Genomic DNA, 22781 nt, shown 5'->3' with positions numbered 1-22781 from the left:
TTTATATATTGATTAATTAAACTTGTACTACGAGTCTTGGACTACGGATAAGGTGATTGGTATGACTTTGTCCTTGAAAAAGGAGTTCCGAAATATTTTTGAGTTGTAACGAATGACTATCCTCTCCATCATTAGTGGCTCTTGGATTCTTCCTCGGTAGGTACTTTTAAGATTAATTGTGATGCTAGCTATCATAGCAATGATGTTCGGGTTAGTTTTTTGCAGAGATTAGAAGGGAATGTATCAATGAGGCTGTCTGGGAACAATTGAGAGTCATAGTATTATGCAAATAGAGTTGTTTGCTATTTGAAGAGACTTTCTTTTATCCTAAACTCGAGGCAAAGAGAGTTGTGTGAAAGCCTTTACTTTTGTTAATAATTTACAGGATTGCTCTAGTTTTATTGATCTTTTGGTATTAAAAATCCAAAATATCATGTCTTAGAAATGACGTGCTGATCTCCGGTTGATCTTGAAAGATACAAACGCAATAACAGACATCATGATAAAGACTGCAATGAGAACTCTTTCGCCTCAGGTGAAACTTCCGTTGCCTTAAAAGGAGTTTGAAAGTAGTATATATTCAACAAAACTGCCTTTCTTAAGTAGTTTTTTATTTGTTTTTTTTTTTTTTGTTATTGTTTGTTTTTTTTTCAATCACAATTCGATTACAAATTGTCTTGTTTAAAGTTAGAACAACAAAACATATTTTTTGAAAAATTAATTCCTAATAATTAGTAGTCACTTGTCAGTACCATATATTTTAGTTTGTTAGATGCTTTAACGTGTTTGTGTCTGCATGTCACTGTCTACATTGCATAGAATTAATTGTTCATTCCTACAGCAAATATATATATATAAAATAAATGAGAGAACAGTCACGGTAGAAGGCTCGTCATTTCAATCAAATTTAAAAGACGTGATGCATGCATATGCATGCTGTATTAGATCTCCAAGTTTTGATCTTTTAATTTTCAGTTTTTCATTCACACACGATGAAAAGAAAACCAGTTTTAAGAATATGAATAGAAATGATTAAATTATTCATGTAAAATAAAAGTATTATGATTTGCAAATTATTTTAAAATATTATTTAAATACATAAATTTGCATGAGTGACAACTGAAATATATTTATGACAAAATATAGTTATATGGTCTAAGAAAACTGACAATTCAACAATTTCTTTCAATATCAAAATTTTAATTTTAACGTTTTGGCCATATTTTTCATATAAGAATTGGGTAATTATTTTTCTTTGATTTAGTCACAACTCATAATAGATAATAAGTCAAAATAATAATAATACAAAGTTACAAACTAAAAAAGAAAAAGAAGAAGAAGAAAGGAGGCAAATACCCATATTTGTTAGAGAATACAGTTTCTGTACATTAGTCATTAACTTGATGACTATCTCACACGTGGTCGTTAAGTGTCTATGTATGCAAACTTGGACAAATCAGTCCTTGAAGAATTTAAAAAAATCTTAAAACATTCTTTGAAAAAATTTTAAAATTTTAAAATAATCTCTTCAAATGTTTTTAATCTTTTTTAAAAACTAACTAACATCTTATCATATATTTATTAATTAAAATAATAAAATATTATTAAAAATATATAATAAATAAAGGATATAAAAAATAATAAAATATATATTAAAAGATAATTTTATTTATTAATACTAAAATGTCGTAAGAAATAATATTATTTAATTATTAACTAACAATACCTACATGGAAGTAATATAGAAATCATAATAATAACAACTAATTTAAGATGTCATTATATTATGAAGACCATTATTATATACCTAAATTTTTAAGATATTGACACTAAATAAATTTAGAAATATATTTTTAATTATAAAAAATCTATTTTTTTGACATAATTGTTAACTATAGTAGTACACACATGTAAGTCTAATTTGTGCAACATTATAATTAGTGAATTTCAAAACTTTCTGAGACGTAAATGGAATACTTGGATTTCCCAAGACATTTATTCTTTAAGTGTTGCAAAGTATTCAGAGTTTTACATTATGATTTTGTAAATCATTCACATTGACTTGGTTTTCGCATTGTATGTAAGTTCTAGACTGATGCATTCATAAGCATTTGCACAAATATTCTCAATTGTTAATGTAAAAAATTTAATATTAATAAGAATTTTTCTATTTCTTGAAACAACACTAAACCCTAAACCCTAAACCCTAAACCCTAATATTAAAACAATGAAAATTTTTTAAAAACTATTTTATACTTCAATCTAGGAATTAATTTGTCTATATCAAACACGTAGAATTATCATTCTACCTCAATCACTTTTAGTTACTAATAAAGAGAGACTATCTAACGAAAATAAATATAAGAAGTGCATCTAAATAACCGTTTAATTAAATAATTAATATTGTCTAAATTAGGTTCCAAAATTTTAGAATGAGAATTAGAAAATATAAATATGATTTTTGGACTCAATAGATTTTTCTGAGTCAGAAAATATATTTTTCGCGAAAAATCGAGTAAAATCGCGAATTGACAGCCGAATCGATTGACATTGTTCACGAGTTTGGCCTATGCATCATACAAGGCAGTTTATTGGTATGACCCAACAAGCAGTGACATTGAGTCTGGATTGCACATTCTGAGAGGGGATGCAGGAATCAATGAGATGCGAGAGAACAAGTTGAGGAATTCAACCACTGATGAGTTTTACATTTTCTTCGACCACCCCATGGATGAGCCACAGATAGTAGAAGAAGATACTGCTGCAGAAACGGGGGCGGAAGAATTTGATGATCACATTGATGTTGATAGCATCATGAGGGAGTTTCAGTCATCACCATCTACAGAAGATGATGGAATGATAGTGGGGAGGACGAACTGTATAAACCTCCTCTGACTGTCTTTGAAACTATTTCTGATGATGATTATTCTAGCTGTGATGAGAAAAATGATGGTATGAAGAGAAAAAGAACTCTGAAAGGAAAGGAGAAGGTTCTGCCAAAGAGTAAAGTCAATGTCAAAGAAAGGAGAGGGGCAGAGTCAAGTAGAAGTAAAAAATGCGCTAGACCAAGGAATGTAAGTGGAGTGATGCCAAAGGAACCAGAACAACTGCGAAGTCCAAAGGAAGTGGGTCTACAGTAAAGCCCAGAAAGACCAGGCCTGTTGCCAAGCCCAAAGGAACTGGACCAAATGTAAATTTCCAAAGAACTAGGCTTACTGTACATGCTGAAGAAGCTGTGCCTACTGTGCAGCCCAATGATAGGCCTCCAATCAGCCTCTATGTTAATGAGGAGGATTCAGATGATGATGACCCCGTTTATGAGTATGAATCAGAGGATCTTCACACACCAGTGTCTTCAGAGGATGAGGGAGACAAGCATGAATTTTCAGTTTTTAATGATGAGTATGGGTTTGGAGAGGGTAGATTTGAGATTGAAACCAAGTTTGCAACCATTAATGGGTTCAAAGAAGTGTTAAGAGATATGTTCATTTTTGAAGGAAAGGAACTTGTCTGAATAAAAAATGATAAGAAAAGGGTGAGGGTTGGCTGCAGTGATAAAGACTGTCTATGACTGGCACATCTATCCTACAACAAGACACTGTTATACTTCCAGATAAAGACTTATAAGCCAGAGCATACATGTGTTAGAAATTTGGGTAGTAATGCTGCTGATCAACACTGGATCAGTAAGAAAGTGGAGAAGAGAATGGCAAGTCAACCTCATATGACAACTAATGAGACAATCGACTTCCTTAGAGAAGAGTTTCATTTGGTGGTGCATTCGAAGATGGTTTACAAGGCAATGAAAGAGGCTAAAGAGAGGATAATAGAAAACGAAAAAGAACAGTATGGCAAGCTCAGGGACTATGGCATGGAGATAATTAAGAGTAATCCCGAGTCGACAGCAAGAGTTGATGTGAAACCTATCCCTCAATCCCTCCCTGTCTTTGACAAAATATATATCTGCTTCGAGGAGTGTAAGTAGGGGTGGAAATAAGTCAGATCAGGCTTTACTCTTAACAGGTCTAGCCTATCATGTAGTTACTTGGCCTGAGGCTGGCCTGCAGCCTGTTATAGACTCTTTATAAAATATTATGTCTGGCCTGTTATTCAGCCTGATTTGGTCTGAAACCTATTAAAAATTTTGATAAATTTTTCTTTTATAAAAGTAAAAATATTATTTAAAAAAATTATTTATTAATAAAAATATTTATATGTAATATGTCATATTTAATATTTACAAAAATTTTTAATCTTTTAAAGTATTTAAAATATATAAAAATATTTATAATAAAATATAATAAATTTAAAATATCTCATAATTTTATTAATAATAAAAAATTATTTATATATTTAGTTATGTTTTAACAGATTTAGGTAGGCCTGACAGGCCAATAAAACTAATTAGTACCGTTCTTCAATCTGGAGCAAATTTTCGGAGAATCACCAAATTAGACACATTGCAGTTTCATCCAACTATTGACAAAATAGTATCTTACCTTGAAGAATGGACAACCGAAAAACATTCTATTAGGGTTAGTTACTGTTCTAGACTTGTAAAGAATGGCATATACGCCATAGAAGCACTTTGGTGCAATCCCATCTCGATCACATCCTCTTGGCATGGCGCATGAAGATCCTGCTCCAGGTCTTGTGCATGAAGAATCTCCTTCACTCGTCATGGACGATCGCACTATCAACGGTAATGGGTTCGAATAGGGCTCAGTGATGGCAACGACGTCGTTTTGGGGGCATAAGGACCAATTTGTCCATTAACAATTTATTCCCCATCCACATCAACAGCCAAAACGGATAGCTCAGTTTCCACCCTTCCAGATCAGCATTCTCCGTTGCCGTTTTGAGCCCCAACTTGACGGAGGGGTATAATTGTTACGCATTTTATAAAGTAAAAAATTTAAATGTATTTTTCAATCCTGAGGGACGAAAATGTCGGCTTCTAAAAATGTCAAAAACCTATTTGTCTTTTACTCTAAAATATTCTATATAGTATTCCCTGCTTTACTATCACATTACCTTTTGACATCTACTTCATTTAATAAGAGGTTAATATGAAAATGAGATTAAATAAAAGTTAAACACCAAGAATATTGTGATAATTTCACACTTGTTCTCCTTGAATAAAATTCTAATCTGATGATCCATTGATCATTTTTGCATTCCTCTGTTTAGTTATGAGTGTATGACTTGTGCCATTATACATGTACAAACTTTTGTGCAAAACAATTAAAATCAACCACAATATAGTTAGTTAACTATTTAAATTAGCTGTGGAAGCTCAATTTATGCGTAACTCCTATAAAAATAATGATAACTTCCATTACTCTATTCATCACAGCAAGGGGGAAGAGTAGAAGATGAACAAGAGAAAGAAAACCACACATGGAATTCAGTTCAACCATGCTCATAAGTACAGCCACTACAAGCTCTACATGCCACATTCAACTGTCACTAAAACAGAGATCATAACTCAGACAAAGATATACATTGACAGATAAAAAATATTAAATTTTCTACCACAATGGCAGCGACATTCAATCAGCTAAGAGTGCATCTGGTAACTTCAACATAATCCGCCACCATGTCTGAGATTTCTATTAGTATCTTCCCTGATGGTTTGACATTTGATTATCTTGGTGAGATATTAAAATTAAAATTTTTATCATATATAAATTGAGTTTAATTTTAATGTGTTGACAGTTTAAAAGTTTTTATAGAGTCATCTAATTACATCTATTTTTTGAATCACTATTCACGTGATCAATATTAAAAATAATTATTTTTACTAATGCGACATTACATAATTAAATACACGTATAAAATCGTTTTACATTAACAATATATTAAAACTAAATCCATAAAAATTTTAATATTTTGATTTAAAAGTAATTAAATTTTTATATTTTTTAACTTTAGAAAAGTTTAATAATCCCCAGGTGACCTACCTATTTGCTTTTAGTCTTGCTTGATTGGCCCATTTCAAAAGTTAAAGGCGCTATCCATCCACGTGGCATGTGGCATTAACATGAACCAAAAAACTTGTGGTTTGTGAACTTGTGTTGCACCCTTTTTCCCTCTCCCACAATGTTCTTTTAGCGGGTAATGTGGTCTTGCATCACAATGTGCACTATGTTGTTTGGCTTTGATCTAATTTGGTTTATTTGTATCTGACTCTTCTTCAACGAACACTAGGATGTACTATATTTTGCTTCTTTCTTCGAATTCCAAAGGGTTTGATTTGTTTTTTTTAACTGAATTTCATTCTGAGTGAACAATGTCATCCGCTTACATGTGACTCCGTTTGGGAAACTCCGAAAGTTACTTCTTTTAACTTTTGATTTATAAAAAATTATATTAATAGTGTTTGGTACAATTTTTTAGATAAACTTTTAATTTTTTAAAAAGTTATTTAAGAACTTTTGAAGAAATTAAAAAATATGACATGCACAACTTTAAAACAAAGACTTCTATAATAACTTTGTTAGTTAACTATTTAAATTAGCTGTGGAAGCTCAATTTATGCGTAACTCCTATAAAAATAATGATAACTTCCATTACTCTATTCATCACAGCAAGGGGGAAGAGTAGAAGATGAACAAGAGAAAGAAAACCACACATGGAATTCAGTTCAACCATGCTCATAAGTACAGCCACTACAAGCTCTACATGCCACATTCAACTGTCACTAAAACAGAGATCATAACTCAGACAAAGATATACATTGACAGATAAAAAATATTAAATTTTCTACCACAATGGCAGCGACATTCAATCAGCTAAGAGTGCATCTGGTAACTTCAACATAATCCGCCACCATGTCTGAGATTTCTATTAGTATCTTCCCTGATGGTTTGACATTTGATTATCTTGGTGAGATATTAAAATTAAAATTTTTATCATATATAAATTGAGTTTAATTTTAATGTGTTAACAGTTTAAAAGTTTTTATAGAGTCATCTAATTACATCTATTTTTTGAATCACTATTCACGTGATCAATATTAAAAATAATTATTTTTACTAATGCGACATTACATAATTAAATACACGTATAAAATCGTTTTACATTAACAATATATTAAAACTAAATCCATAAAAATTTTAATATTTTGATTTAAAAGTAATTAAATTTTTATATTTTTTAACTTTAGAAAAGTTTAATAATCCCCAGGTGACCTACCTATTTGCTTTTAGTCTTGCTTGATTGGCCCATTTCAAAAGTTAAAGGCGCTATCCATCCACGTGGCATGTGGCATTAACATGAACCAAAAAACTTGTGGTTTGTGAACTTGTGTTGCACCCTTTTTCCCTCTCCCACAATGTTCTTTTAGCGGGTAATGTGGTCTTGCATCACAATGTGCACTATGTTGTTTGGCTTTGATCTAATTTGGTTTATTTGTATCTGACTCTTCTTCAACGAACACTAGGATGTACTATATTTTGCTTCTTTCTTCGAATTCCAAAGGGTTTGATTTGTTTTTTTTAACTGAATTTCATTCTGAGTGAACAATGTCATCCGCTTACATGTGACTCCGTTTGGGAAACTCCGAAAGTTACTTCTTTTAACTTTTGATTTATAAAAAATTATATTAATAGTGTTTGGTACAATTTTTTAGATAAACTTTTAATTTTTTAAAAAGTTATTTAAGAACTTTTGAAGAAATTAAAAAATATGACATGCACAACTTTAAAACAAAGACTTCTATAATAACTTTTTAAATACAAAATAACTTATTTAAAAGTTGTTATTAGTAAAAATCCTTATATTTTAAGCTCCTTTTTCAAAAGAACTTATTTAAAAAATTTAGCCAAACTGACCCTTAAGGGACTTGTTATTTATTAGGGCAAATTGTACAAACAAATAAAGTAAAGTTTAAAATTATCTAATTACAACATTTACATAATAATTATATTTTGATACTGAACTTATTTTATATAATTTATTATAAGATAGGATGTAGAAATTTTAAAATTTATACATAAACTGTTATAGAATATCGCGATTTAAACTTAAATTGAATTATGAATAAACCATTAAAAACTGAAAAAGATTTACATGAAAAAAAAAAGAAAAAACAGAAAACGTTGAAAGGTGTCACAGTTTATTCACATTCATTGTTTCATTCTATGAAGCATTGGAAATTGTTCTTGCCTGGTTATTCCGAGGTATAGCTCGTCCTCTGATAAGGTCGGCGGACTCCTAGAGTGAACCAAGATATATGTCGGCGGCGGATGAACAGCGAGGGTGAGTACCTGCAAAGGCACTCCGACGCTCAAGTTAGTGTCAAGTGGATAATAGATCTTAATTTGGAAAAGTGACGTACCTTTCTCGGCTTTTCCTGTCTGCTTTATATTAGTGTAAATGGTCGGCCGTTTTCCTTAGGTTGTAACGCCCAGGAAGAGGATTAATTGTAAATCCGACGTTATTGATTAATGGTTGTTTATGGCCATTATGAAATCATCGGTTATGATCGGATCTTAGGCGTTACCGAGCTATAACTTGTGACCGATGCTTACTGGTCATATCAGAAACTAAACTATAGACATAGATCATACTTATTTCCAACACCATAACACTACATAGTAATCCTCCTAATAATAACCCCATCTTCCTCCTATATATAGAAAATAATGAAATTGAAAATTCTACAGCAATAACAACAACAACATTCATTAATTCATATTAATTATGCATCTTATCTAAATATGCACATGCAACTGCTACAATGCTAAAAGGCACATCAAAACCTTATGTTTAGATAATGTGAGATAAAGGGGGTAACCTTCGAGTGAATTGAAGTATAAAAGTATAAAACTCACCGGTCAAAAAAGACCAACTCATCAAACAAATATCAAATTTTTCACATTTTAAAGGGTGAACTAATAATTGATTCTACTGTTCTAAAATGACATATATACACTTTTAATTTCAAATCACAACTTCAACCTATATAATGCTGTAATGAACCAAGAATGTCCATGAAAAAAAAAAAAAGCTACTCAGAAGCCAATTTTTGATTTGGGGCAGTCTTAGATGCAAGCAGAAATAAGCAAAAAATCAAACTTAAGTCAAAGAAGAGAACATTAGAATGTAGTCTTTTTACGCACCTTTTTGAAACCTTCACAACTACTTTTCGGATCAACGAAATTGCCTACCCCTCTCTTAGTATAATGCTTCTGAATAGCATTATACCTTGCAGCTGTCGGTCTCACCCCATTCATAATGGCCTTCTGGAAGATGATCTCTGCCTCCTCTATCTCTGCAAACTTGAGAAGGCCTATGAGCCTACACCAGATGTTCGGAGATATAAAGCCCTTACTGGCTAGCATTTCCAAAAAAGCATCTCTGCTTTTTTCCAACCTGTCTTGAGATGTATAGACATGAAACATCAATCCCATATTGTAGAAAGACCTCGTAAATGATTTAGGAAGAAGATCGAAAACTTTCTCTGCTTCATTCAATTTTTTTAACCTAACAAAACTCTTTAATGCAGCTTTGGACAGAGAAGGAGGTGAAGATGGAGAGATAGCTTTACAGGCCTCCCATATTCGCTTCACATAATTTCTGTTCCTCAATTTTGTATGACATCACAATAGTGAAGCGAATATGGAAGGCCTGTAAGGCTATCTCTCCATCTTCACCTCCTTCCCTGTCCAAAGCTGCATTAAAGAGTTTTGTTAGGTTAAAAAAATTGAATGAACCAAAGGAGGTTTGCGATCTTCTTCCTAAATCATTTACGAGGTCTTCCTACAGCATGAGATTGATGTTTCATGTCTATACATCTCAAGATAGGTTAGAAAAAAGCAGAGATGCTTTTTTGAAAATGCTAGCCAGTAAAGGCTTTATACCTCCGAACATCTGGTGTAGGCTCTAGACCTTCTTCTCAAGTTTGCAGAGATAGAGGAGACGGAGATCATCTTTTGTTTCACATCATTTCTGTTCCTCAATTTTGTATAACATCGCAGTAGTTGAAAGGCAATGGACCGAAATTGAATTAATTGGAGTAAGCTAATGCCAACATGAAAAGGAGTTACTTGTAGAAGAAAACCCTCCACCTCCCTCAATAGCTTTGTTGCTTCTACCCTAGTCCAAACATAATATGTTCCTGTATTTCCTCTAGACAAATACGGAAAAAGGTTTGTTGCTGTGAATGATTCTGTGACTCTTGACCATAGTTCTGTTAGGGTGGATAATTCTGTGACGCTTGACCATAGTTCCTTCCATCCCCTTGCATAGGCCCCCTATTATTGTAGGAGGGATTTCCCTGATGGTTTGACATTTGATTATCTTGGTGAGGACGTCTTCCTGTGTTTCTTCCATATTGTATCGGTGGAGGCCTAGGGATAATTGTTCCATTGATGTACTTATCTCCTATTTATCATGAAACCACACAACAAAAGTCACAGAAATCATGTTACAAACAGAAAGGCATCAATATATCGAAATGATTATAAAATGATGCTACTAAGTCAAAATGGTAAAAATCAGCTTATTTTGCCATAAGTAAAACCATCACTAGGTTGGTTCAAGTAGTTTGAAATTTATTTCCTAAAGCTAGACCATTATTATATACCTAACTTTTTAAGATATTGACACTAAATAAATTTAGAAAAATATTTTTAATTAAAAAAAATCTATTTTTTTGGCATAATTGTTAACTATAGTAGTACAAACATTGTAAGTCTAATTTGTGCAACACTATAATTAGTGAATTCCAAAACTTTTTCGAGACGTAAACGGAATACTTGGATTTACCAAGATATTTATTTTTTAAGTGTTGCAAAGTATTCAGAGTTTTACATTAGAATTTTGTAAATCATTCACATTGACTTTGTAGTTGACCAAAACTTATAAATTTGACTTTATAAATGACTTGGTTTTCGCTAGGGGTGTGCATGGGCCGGGTGAAACCGGGTTTGATGTGACCCAGACCCGACCCGAAATATATATCGGGCCTATTTATTAGACCCGAACCCGACCCTAGATCCGATGAAACCTATACACTTTCGGGCCACGATTATACCGGGTAAAAACCGGGTGAAAACCGGGCCGTTAACATTATATTACCTTGATACATTCTTATAAGTTAGCATATGAAAATATCAAAATTTTCAAGACTCCAACCATTATTTGACATGGTAAAATTCACTTAGAAAAATATAACAAGAACCAACTCTTCTCTAAAATTAAAGCATAACCATAATCAATACTAATATTGTCTAATAACACCAAATATTTAAATCAATACAAATAACACAATATTATGCATTAGTCTAAAATCTTATGTATTTTAAACATAAAACATTAACTTATAGTCTTATAATAACTAATAACACAAAATATTAAAGTTTATAATACTTAAATTCCACATAAAAATAGCCATCATCCATCACTAATAATACAAAATATTAATTGTGTATGATGACCGGGCCACCGGGCCGATTTCGGGTGACCCGAGCCATGGCCCGGACCCGACCCGAAATAATGACCGGGTCTATTTTTAAGACCCTTACCCGGCCCTAGACCCGGTGAAATCACACCAAAATAGACCCTAAAGTGTTCGGGGCCGGGCCGGGTCTTCGAGCCGGGCCGGGCCATGCACACCCCTAGTTTTCGCATTGCATGCAAGTTCTAAACTGATGCATTCATAAGCATTTGCACAAATATTCTCAATTGTTAATGTAAAAAATTTAATGTTAATGAGATTTTTTCTATCTCTTGAAATAACACTAACTCATTATCTTCTTTATCATTATTTATTAAACAATGACCATAGAATATGATATTGCAAATTAAATTAAATTAATATTTTACTTGGTAAAAAATAAATGAGTTTATTTATTTTAAATTATTCTTTTTTTTAAATTAATGCTTTTTTCAATCTAGGAATTAATTTGTCTATATCAAATACGTAGAATTATCGTTCTACCTCAATCACTGTTAGTTACTAATAAAGAGAGACTATCTAACGAAAATAAATATAAGAAGCGCATCTAAATAACCGTTTAATTAAATAATTAATATTGCCCAAATTAGGTTCCAAAATTTTAGAATGAAAATTAAAAAATATAAATATAATTTTTGGACTCAATAGATTTTTCTGAGTCAGAAAATATATTTTCCGCAAAAAACGAGTAAAACCGTGAACTGGCAGCTAAACCGGTTGACATTGTTCACGGGTTTGGCCTATGCATCATACAAGGCAGTTTATTGGTATGACCCAACAAGCAGTGACATTGAGCCCGGACCGCACATTCTGAGAGGGGATGCAGGAATCAATGAGATGCGAGAGAACAAGCTGAGGAATTCAACCACTGATGAGTTTTACATTTTCTTCGACCACCTCGTGGATGAGCCACAGATAGTGGAAGAAGATACTGCTTTAGAAACGGGGGCAGAAGAATTTGATGATCACATTGTTGTTGATAGCATCATGAGGGAGTTTCAATCATCACCATCTACAGAAGATGATGGGAATGATAGTGGGGAAGACGGACTGTATAAACCTCCTCCGACTGTCTCTGAAACTATTTCTGATGATGATTATTCTAGCTGTGATGAGAAAAATGATGGTATGAAGAGAAAAAAAAACTCTGAAAGGAAATGAGAAGGTTCTGCCAAAGAGTAAAGTCAATGTCAAAGAAGGAAGAGGGGCAGAGTCAAGTAGAAGTAAAAAATGCGCTAGACCAAATAGTGTAAGTGGAGTGAAGCCAAAGGAACCAGAACAACTGCGAAGTCCAAAGGAAGTGGGCCTATAGTAAAGTCCAGAAAGACCAGGCCCATTGCCAAGTCCAAAGGAACTGGACCAAATGTAAATTTCCAAAGAACTAGACCTACTGTACATGCTGAAGAAGCTGTGTCTACTGTGCAGCCCAATGATAGGCCTCCAATCAGCCTCTATGTTAATGAGGAGGATTCAGATGATGATGACCCCGTTTATGAGTATGAATCAGAGGATCTTCACACACCAGTGTCTTTAGAGGATGAGGGAGAAAAGCATGAATTTTCAGTTTTTAATGATGAGTATGAGTTTGGAGAGGGTAGATTTGAGATTGAAACCAAGTTTGTAACCATTGATGGGTTCAAAGAAGTGTTAAGAGATATCATTTTTTAAGGAAAGGAACTTGTCTGAATAAAAAATTATAAGGAATGGGTGAGGGTTGGCTGCAGTGATAAAGACTGTCCATGACTGACACAAAGCATACATGTGTTAGAAATTTGGGTAGTAATGCTGCTGATCAACACTAGATCAGTAAGAAAGTGGAGAAGAGAATGGCAAGTCAACCTCATATGACAACTAATAAGACAATCGACTTTCTTAGAGAAGAGTTTCATTTGGTGGTGCATTCGAAGATGGTTTACAGGGCAATGAAAGAGACCAAAGAGAGGATAATAGAAAACGAAAAAGAATAGTATGGCAAGCTCAGGGACTATGGCATGGAGATAATTAAGAGTAATCCCGAGTCGACAGCAAGAGTTGATGTGAAACCTATCCCTCAATCCCTCCCTGTCTTTGACAAAATATATATCTGCTTCGAGGGGTGTAAGTAGGGGTGGAAACAGGCCATGTCAGTCTTTGCTCTTAACAGGTCTGGTCTGTCATGTAGTTACTTGGCTTGAGACTGGCCTGCAGCCTGTTATAAGCTCTTTATAAAATACTATGTCTGGCCTGTTATTCAGCCTGGCCTGGTCTGAAACCTATTAAAAGTTCTGATAAAAATTTTTTTATAAAAGTAAAAATATTATTTAAAAAAATTATTTATTAATAAAAATATTTATATGTAATATGTCATATTTAATATTTACAAAAATTTTTAATCTTTTAAAGTATTTAAAATATATAAAAATATTTATAATAAAATATAATAAATTTAAAATATCTCATAATTTTATTAATAATAAAAAATTATTTATATATTTAATTATATTTTAACAGGTCCAGGCAGGTCTGACAGGCCAATAAAGCTAATTAGTACCGTTCTTCAACCTGGAACAAATTTTCGGAGAATCACCCAATTAGACACATTGCAGTCTCATTCAACTATTGACAAAATAGTATCTTACCTTGAAGAATGGACAACCGAGAAACATTCTATTAGGGTTAGTTGCTGTTCTAGACTTGTAAAGAATGACATATACGCCATAGAAGCACTTTGGTGCAATCCTATGATGCATAGACACTGACACGGACACGGGACACGACACGATACGGGACACGCTGACACGCGAATTTTAAAATCTTACATGACACGGGGACGCGCATACATATAAAATATAAAGTGTTTTTTAGATAAATCGTATGGATATTTTGATATTTTATTAATATTAAAATATAAATTAAAATTTTTAATTATTTTTAATGTCTTATTTTAATTATATCAAGTATTTAAAATATTTTTTATTTTAATAAATAATAATATATACTATATCTAAATTTATTTTAAAAATATATGTTAAGAATAAGACAAGACACGCTGACACGTGATGGTATTTAGGTGTGTCCAGGTGTGTCCGGAAATAAATTTTTTATTTTTTATCAAGACACGGTTGCACACAACAGACACGCGTGTCGGACGAGTGTCGGTGAGTGTCATGTCCGAAATATGTCCGACACGCGGACACGGTAACTCAACGAAGTGTCCGTGCTTCATAGGTGCAATCCCATCTCGATCACATCCTCTTGGCATGGCGCATGAAGATCCTGCTCCAGGTCTTGTGCATGAATAACCCCCTTCACTCGTCATGGACGATCGCACTATCAACGGTCATGGTTCGAATAGGGCTCAGTGATGGCAACGGCGTCGTTTTGGGGGCATAAAGACCAATTTGTCCATTAACAATTTATTCCCCATCCACCCCTCCAGGTTAGCATTCTCTTGAACCCCAACTTGATAGAGGGGTATAATTGTTACGCATTTTATAAAGTGAAAAATTTATATGTATTTTTCAATCCTGAGAGACGAAAATGTCGGCTTCTAAAAAGGTCAAAAACCTATTTGTCTTTTACTCTAAAATATTCTATATAGTATTCCCTGCTTTACTATCACATTACCTTTTGACATCTACTTCATTTAATAAGAGGTTAATATGAAACTGAGATTAAATAAAAGTTAAACACCAAGAATATTGTGATAATTTCACACTTGTTCTCCTTGAATAAAATTCTAATCTGATGATCCATTTTTGCATTCCTCTGTTTAGTTATGAGTGAATGACTTGTGCCATTATACATGTACAAACTTTTGTGCAAAACAATTAAAATCAACCACAATATAGTTAGTTAACTATTTAAATTAGCTGTGAAAGCTCAATTTATGCGTAACTCCTGTAAAAATAATGATAACTTCCATTACTCTATTCATCACAGCAAGGGGGAAGAGTAGAAGATGAACAAAAGAAAGAAAACCACACATGGAATTCAGTTCAACCATGCTCATAAGTACACAGCCACTACAAGCTCTACATGCCACATTCAACTGTCACTAAAACAGAGATCATAACTCAGACAAAGATATACATTGACAGATAAAAAATATTAAATTTTCTACCACAATGGTAATTAGGGATGGTAAAACTTCCCGAGACGCGGGCATCTCTGCGGGAACTGCCCCGAATAGGGATCCGATTGTGAGAAATTTCTTCCGTGGGGATGGGGATAGGGGATAAAATTCCTCCGAAGCAGGTGCGGGGACCCGAGCGGGGATCCCCGACCCGTCCCCGCTATTCCCCGAAATTTATGAATTTCCTGAATTATCCTTAATAGTTTATTTCTCATATATGTTTTTTAGTCATTTCTCATACACACATATATAGAAACCCAAAACTCCTAATCTTTATTTCCATGACCCTTCTTCAATTCAGAGATCCATAACGCTGTCCATACTCCATCCAACCTCTCTGCAGCCACCCCATCGCCATCCTTCTAACCGCTTCGTCACACCTCACCGTGCCATCACCCTTATCGCGTCGTAATTTCTATTTGTGGCGTTCCTTTTCGTAACTCTGTCGTCGTGTCCATTCTCCTCTCTGTTGCCGCGTCTCCCACCTCGTCCACTGCTTTGTCCTTTGGCTTGTTGTTGCATCCTCCCATTGCGTCATTTCGAAAGAAGTCACCATCGTGTCATTTAGACTTTTTGTATAAAATCTTGCAGTTTTTGTATAAGATATATACTTGTAACTCTATTCATATGGAAATTAATAATTAGTTAGAACTATTATATAGATGGAAAATGGGATCCCTGCGGGGAATGGAGCCCCATGGGAAATGAGGATGGGGAACAATATTCCCCCACGGCAAGGAATGGGGACAGGGATGGGGAGCAGGGAGACATCCCCTCTCCCGTCCTACCCCATTGACATCCCTAATGGCAGCGACATTCAATCAGCTAAGAGTGCATATGGTAACTTCAACATAATCCGCCATCATGTCTGAGATTTCTGTTAGTATCTTCGCTGCAAGGAGACAAAAAATAATAATAAATGTAATCTTTTCATGAATTGCTTGGCTCGCCAATCAAATTTTCAAAGACTAAAATATAAAACTAAATGTTCTAAAAAAAGGAAAAGCATTAGCTATTCTAAAACCGTTCTCTATAGTAACTAGTCCTATCCAGAAATAGGAACTTTAGTACTTTACTATATCCTTCTTTATTTTGTTCTACCATACCTCTCCAATAAAATTGCCATGGCCAGGGGTTTGACATTTGATTATCTTGGTGAGATATTAAAATTAAAATTTTTATCATATATAAATTGAGTTTAATTTTAATGTGTTAACAGTTTAAAAGTTTTTATAGAGTCATCTAATTACATCTATTTTTTGAATCACTATTCACGTGATCAATATTAAAAATAATTATTTTTACTAATGCGACATTACATAATTAAATACACGTATAAAATCGTTTTACATTAACAATATATTAAAACTAAATCCATAAAAATTTTAATATTTTGATTTAAAAGTAATTAAATTTTTATATTTTTTAATTTTAGAAAAGTTTAATAATCCCCAGGTGACCTACCTATTTGCTTTTAGTCTTGCTTGATTGGCCCATTTCAAAAGTTAAAGGCGCTATCCATCCACGTGGCATGTGGCATTAACATGAACCAAAAAACTTGTGGTTTGTGAACTTGTGTTGTACCCTTTTTCCCTCTCCCACAATGTTCTTTTAGCGGGTAATGTGGTCTTGCATCACAATGTGCACTATGTTGTTTGGCTTTGATCTAATTTGGTTTATTTGTATCTGACTCTTCTTCAACGAACACTAGGATGTACTATATTTTGCTTCTTTCTTCGAATTCCAAAGGGTTTGATTTGTTTTTTTTAACTGAATTTCATTCTGAGTGAACAATGTCATCCGCTTACATGTGACTCCGAAAGTTACTTCTTTTAACTTTTGACTTATAAAAAATTATATTAATAGTGTTTGGTACAATTTTTTAAATAAACTTTTAATTTTTTAAATAAACTTTTAATTTTTTAAAATATTATTTAAGAGTTTTTGAAGAAATTAAAAAATGTGACTTCTCCTATTTTCAAAAGTTATTTTATCACTCCTATTTAATGCACAACTTTAAAACAAAGACTTCTATAATAACTTTCTAAACACAAAATAACTTATTTAAAAGTTGTTATTAGTAAAAATTCTTATATTTTAAGCTCCTTTTTCAAAAAAACTTATTTAAAAAATTTAGCCAAACTAACCCTTAAAGAACTTGTTATTTATTAGGGCAAATTGTACAAACAAATAAAGTAAAGTTTAAAAGTATCTAATTACAACATTTACATAATAATTATATTTTGATACTGAACTTATTTTATATAACTTATTATAAGATAGGATGTAGAAATTTTAAAATTTATACATAAACTGTTATAGAATATCGCGATTTAAACTTAAATTGAATTATGAATAAACCATTAAAAACTGAAAAAGATTTACATGAAAAAAAAAAACAAAAAACAAAAAACAAAAAACGTTGAAAGGTGTCACAATTTATTCACATTCATTGTTTCATTCTATGAAGCATTGGAAACTAAACTATAGACATAGATCATACTTATTTCCAACACCATAACACTACATAGTAATCCTCCTAATAATAACCCCATCTTCCTCCTATATATAGAAAATAATGAAATTGAAAATTCTACAGCAATAACAACAACAACATTCATTAATTCATATTAATTATGCATCTTATCTAAATATACACATGCAACTGCTACAGTGCTAAAAGGCACATCAAAACCTTATGTTTAGATAATGTGAGATAAAGGGGGTAACCTTCGAGTGAATTGAAGTATAAAAGTATATAACTCACCGGTCAAAAAAGACCAACTCATCAAACAAATATCAAAATTTTCACATTTCAAAGGGTGAACTAATAATTGATTCTACTGTTCTAAAATGACATATATACACTTTTAATTTCAAATCACAACTTCAACCTATATAATGCTGTAATGAACCAAGAATGTCCATGAAAAAAAAGCTACTCAGAAGCCAATTTTTGATTTGGGGCAGTCTTAGATGCAAGCAGAAATAAGCAAAAAAATCAAACTTAAGTCAAAGAAGAAAACATTAGAATGTAGTCTTTTTACACAACTTTTTGGAACCTTCACAGAATGTAGTCTTTTTACACAACTTTTTGGAACCTTCACAACTACTTTTCGGATCAACGAAATTGCCTATCTCCTCTCTTAGTATAATGCTTCTGAATAGCATTATACCTTTCAGCTGTCGGTCTCACCCCATTCATAATGGCCTTCTGGAAGATGATCTCCGCCTCCTCTATCTCTTCAAACTTGAGAAGAAGGTCTATGAGCCTACACCAGATGTTCGGAGGTATAAAGCTCTTACTGGCTACCATTTCCAAAAAAGCATCTCTGCTTTTTTCCAACCTGTCTTGAGATGTATAGACATGAAACATCAATCTCATGCTGTAGGAAGATCTCGTAAATGATTTAGCGAATATGGGAGGCCTGTAAGGCTATCTCTCCATCTTCACCTCCTTCTCTGTCCAAAGCTGCATTAAAGAGTTTTGTTAGGAAGTTTGCGATCTTTTTCCTAAATCATTTACGAGATCTTCCTACAGCATGAGATTGATGTTTCATGTCTATACATCTCAAGACAGGTTGGAAAAAAGCAGAGATGCTTTTTTGGAAATGGTAGTCGGGCTTTATACCTCCGAACATCTGGTGTAGGCTCATAGACCTTCTTCTCAAGTTTGAAGAGATAGAGGAAGCAGAGATCATCTTCCAGAAGGCCATTATGAATGGGGTGAGACCGACAGCTGCAAGGTATAATGCTATTCAGAAGCACTATACTAAGAGAGGAGGTAGGCAATTTCGTTGATCCGAAAAATAGTTGTGAAGATTCCAAAAAGTTGTGTAAAAAGACTACATTCTGTAAAGGTTCCAAAAAGTTGTGTAAAAAGACTACATTCTAATATTCTCTTCTTTGACTTAAGTTTGATTTTTTTTTTCCTGCTTGCATCTAAGACTGCCCCAAATCAAAAATTGGTGAGGACGTCTTCCTGTGTTTCTTCCATATTGTATCGGTGGAGGCCTAGGGATAATTGTTCCATTGATGTACTTATCTCCTATTTATCATGAAACCACACAACAAAAGTCACAGAAATCATGTTACAAACAGAAAGGCATCAATATATCGAAATGATTATAAAATGATGCTACTAAGTCAAAATGGTAAAAATCAGCTTATTTTGCCATAAGTAAAACCATCACTAGGTTGGTTCAAGTAGTTTGAAATTTATTTCCTAAAGCTTTGTGGAACTTAAAAAATTTTAATTCATCAGACAAAAAGAGCCTGAGTAAATTGTTGCTAAGAAGAAATGATACCTCCATATTCCTTGTTCACGGGATCAATATAGGCATCTGGGAGCACAGAGATGACTCCAGGAAGTTCTGTTACAACAAATACTTTCAAATTTCTTGGATTCTTCTTCAGACATAACAGCTTGAAAGCCAGTGTAGTAGGTAGTGGTACCGCAGGCGTAGATTTTCTGCTTTGCCTCCTCCACACTAAAGCCAAAAAGCACAAATTTAAGAACCACAGAAACGCAACAATCTCGCAGAGAGAGAGAGAGAGAGAGAGAGAGAGAGAGAGAACCTGATGCCGAGACCATTTCTTCGGGGGAGGGTTTGTTGTCTCCGGGGAAGTCCATGCCGAAGAGCCAGTGGTGGCAGTCGCAGCCCTCGAACAGTATATCGTCGGGGTCATTTCGTCGGGGATGTTGGACGCCGACGATGATATGTTCGACCAAAGCGATATGGACGACGACCTGAATGAACGGGACAGCCAAGGTGCTGGTGCTGGGGCTGGAGGAGCTGAGGGAAGGACGCGGCGAATGGCGAGGGAAATTGGTGGCGCAGAGGTGGCGGCTGAAGAGGAGAAGGAGCGGTGGAGGGAGGAGATAGCCCTGAGGGTGCGACGGAGGCGAATCGAATTGGAGGCGGCCATGGCGGTGATTGAGTGGTAGGGTTTTGGAAAATGGAACGAGAGTGAAATGAGAGAGAAAAGTGCGAGTGAGGATTTAACCAATTTGTGTGTGTACTGTTTAGTGAATTAGTGGTAAATACCTAGCTCGGCCTGGGGATTTTTTAATTTTGATATTAGGTTTATAGTAGTGTTTTTTAATTATATGTAAATTTTGGTGTGTTTCTTTTTTTTTAATAAAAGGATAGATAAGTTTTTTATTTTTTTTCACAAACAATTTGAAAATATATTTAATTTGGATGGATGAGTCCTTCCGTCTAAATATTTCCGTTAGACCCAATAAAAAAATTTGACATGAGTCCTGTTCTAATGACCTGGCATTATAGGTGCATACGTGGACAGATGAGTAAAATGATCGAAGATCGAATAAATAAATTCCTAATTATACATGTTGTATTAGACCTCCAAATTTTGATTTTTTAATTTTCAGTTTTTCACTCGCACGATGAAAAGAAAACCAGTTTCAAGAATAACTAAAGATGTGAATAGAAATGATTAAATTATTCATGTAAAATAAAAGTATTATGATTTGCAAATTATTTTAAAATATTATTTAAATACATAAATTTGCATGAGTGACAACATGAAATATATTTATGACAAAATATAGTTTTATGGTCTAAGAAAGCTGGCAGTTCAACAATTTCTTTCAATATCAAAATTTTAATTTTAACATTTTGGCCATATTTTTCATATAAGAATTGGGTAATTATTTTTTCTTTGATTTAGTCACAACTCATAATAGATAATAAGTCAAAATAATAATAATACAAAGTTACAAACTAAAAAAGAAGAAGAAGAAGAAAGGCCACAAATACCCATCTCTAATTTTGATTGTGTAAATGTACGTTTTCTAAATGAAATGTGTATTGTATTTGTTAGACGTGTTTATGGGGAGGCTCTGTCTTGGGAAATCGGGGTAAGTCGAACCTGATGCCGAGACCATTTCTTCGGGGGAGGGTTTGTTGTCTCCGGGGAAGTCCATGCCGAAGAGCCAGTGGTGGCAGTCGCAGCCCTCGAACAGTATATCGTCGGGGTCATTTCGTCGGGGATGTTGGACGCCGACGATGATATGTTCGACCAAAGCGATATGGACGACGACCTGAATGAACGGGACAGCCAAGGTGCTGGTGCTGGGGCTGGAGGAGCTGAGGGAAGGACGCGGCGAATGGCGAGGGAAATTGGTGGCGCAGAGGTGGCGGCTGAAGAGGAGAAGGAGCGGTGGAGGGAGGAGATAGCCCTGAGGGTGCGACGGAGGCGAATCGAATTGGAGGCGGCCATGGCGGTGATTGAGTGGTAGGGTTTTGGAAAATGGAACGAGAGTGAAATGAGAGAGAAAAGTGCGAGTGAGGATTTAACCAATTTGTGTGTGTACTGTTTAGTGAATTAGTGGTAAATACCTAGCTCGGCCTGGGGATTTTTTAATTTTGATATTAGGTTTATAGTAGTGTTTTTTAATTATATGTAAATTTTGGTGTGTTTCTTTTTTTTTAATAAAAGGATAGATAAGTTTTTTATTTTTTTTCACAAACAATTTGAAAATATATTTAATTTGGATGGATGAGTCCTTCCGTCTAAATATTTCCGTTAGACCCAATAAAAAAATTTGACATGAGTCCTGTTCTAATGACCTGGCATTATAGGTGCATACGTGGACAGATGAGTAAAATGATCGAAGATCGAATAAATAAATTCCTAATTATACATGTTGTATTAGACCTCCAAATTTTGATTTTTTAATTTTCAGTTTTTCACTCGCACGATGAAAAGAAAACCAGTTTCAAGAATAACTAAAGATGTGAATAGAAATGATTAAATTATTCATGTAAAATAAAAGTATTATGATTTGCAAATTATTTTAAAATATTATTTAAATACATAAATTTGCATGAGTGACAACATGAAATATATTTATGACAAAATATAGTTTTATGGTCTAAGAAAGCTGGCAGTTCAACAATTTCTTTCAATATCAAAATTTTAATTTTAACATTTTGGCCATATTTTTCATATAAGAATTGGGTAATTATTTTTTCTTTGATTTAGTCACAACTCATAATAGATAATAAGTCAAAATAATAATAATACAAAGTTACAAACTAAAAAAGAAGAAGAAGAAGAAAGGCCACAAATACCCATCTCTAATTTTGATTGTGTAAATGTACGTTTTCTAAATGAAATGTGTATTGTATTTGTTAGACGTGTTTATGGGGAGGCTCTGTCTTGGGAAATCGGGGT

General features: G+C 33.6%; 1 protein-coding gene and 3 long non-coding RNA genes across 7 annotated transcripts; 2 read left to right on the top strand and 2 right to left on the bottom strand.

The window, feature by feature from the left end:
• LOC110263086 lies at nucleotides 4401-6748 on the top strand. Its single transcript, XR_002348103.1, has 2 exons — nucleotides 4401-5288; nucleotides 6521-6748. It is a non-coding gene; the product is annotated as an uncharacterized LOC110263086 (long non-coding RNA).
• Nucleotides 6619-16721, bottom strand: LOC110263085. Its single transcript, XR_002348102.1, has 2 exons — nucleotides 16685-16721; nucleotides 6619-6861 (listed from the first exon to the last, which is right to left on the bottom strand). It is a non-coding gene; the product is annotated as an uncharacterized LOC110263085 (long non-coding RNA).
• LOC110263084 lies at nucleotides 6954-19481 on the top strand. Of its 2 annotated transcripts, none has more exons than XR_002348100.1 (3): nucleotides 6954-9727; nucleotides 16170-16174; nucleotides 18656-19481. It is a non-coding gene; the product is annotated as an uncharacterized LOC110263084 (long non-coding RNA). The 2 variants fall into 2 exon arrangements; XR_002348101.1 differs by having other exon boundaries at nucleotides 18617-19481.
• On the bottom strand, nucleotides 18367-21937 carry LOC107645200 (multiple organellar RNA editing factor 1, mitochondrial-like). Of its 3 annotated transcripts, none has more exons than XM_021103690.1 (3): nucleotides 21474-21937; nucleotides 19886-20068; nucleotides 18367-19626 (listed from the first exon to the last, which is right to left on the bottom strand). In XM_021103690.1, the coding sequence occupies exons 1-2, from the start codon at nucleotides 21822-21824 to the stop codon at nucleotides 19991-19993; spliced, it is 429 nt and encodes a 142-aa protein (XP_020959349.1). In that variant the 5' UTR covers nucleotides 21825-21937; the 3' UTR covers nucleotides 18367-19626; nucleotides 19886-19990. The 3 variants fall into 3 exon arrangements, with proteins under 3 accessions (XP_020959349.1, XP_020959348.1, XP_016204656.1); XM_021103689.1 differs by lacking the exon at nucleotides 21474-21937 and adding an exon at nucleotides 20157-20619; XM_016349170.2 differs by lacking the exon at nucleotides 21474-21937 and adding an exon at nucleotides 20170-20619.

Source organism: Arachis ipaensis, chromosome B06, assembly GCF_000816755.2.
Source record: "Arachis ipaensis cultivar K30076 chromosome B06, Araip1.1, whole genome shotgun sequence".
Classification (NCBI taxonomy): Eukaryota; Viridiplantae; Streptophyta; class Magnoliopsida; order Fabales; family Fabaceae; genus Arachis; species Arachis ipaensis.
Note: the sequence above shows the minus strand (reverse complement) of the source record. Positions and strands in the feature narration are given on the sequence as shown.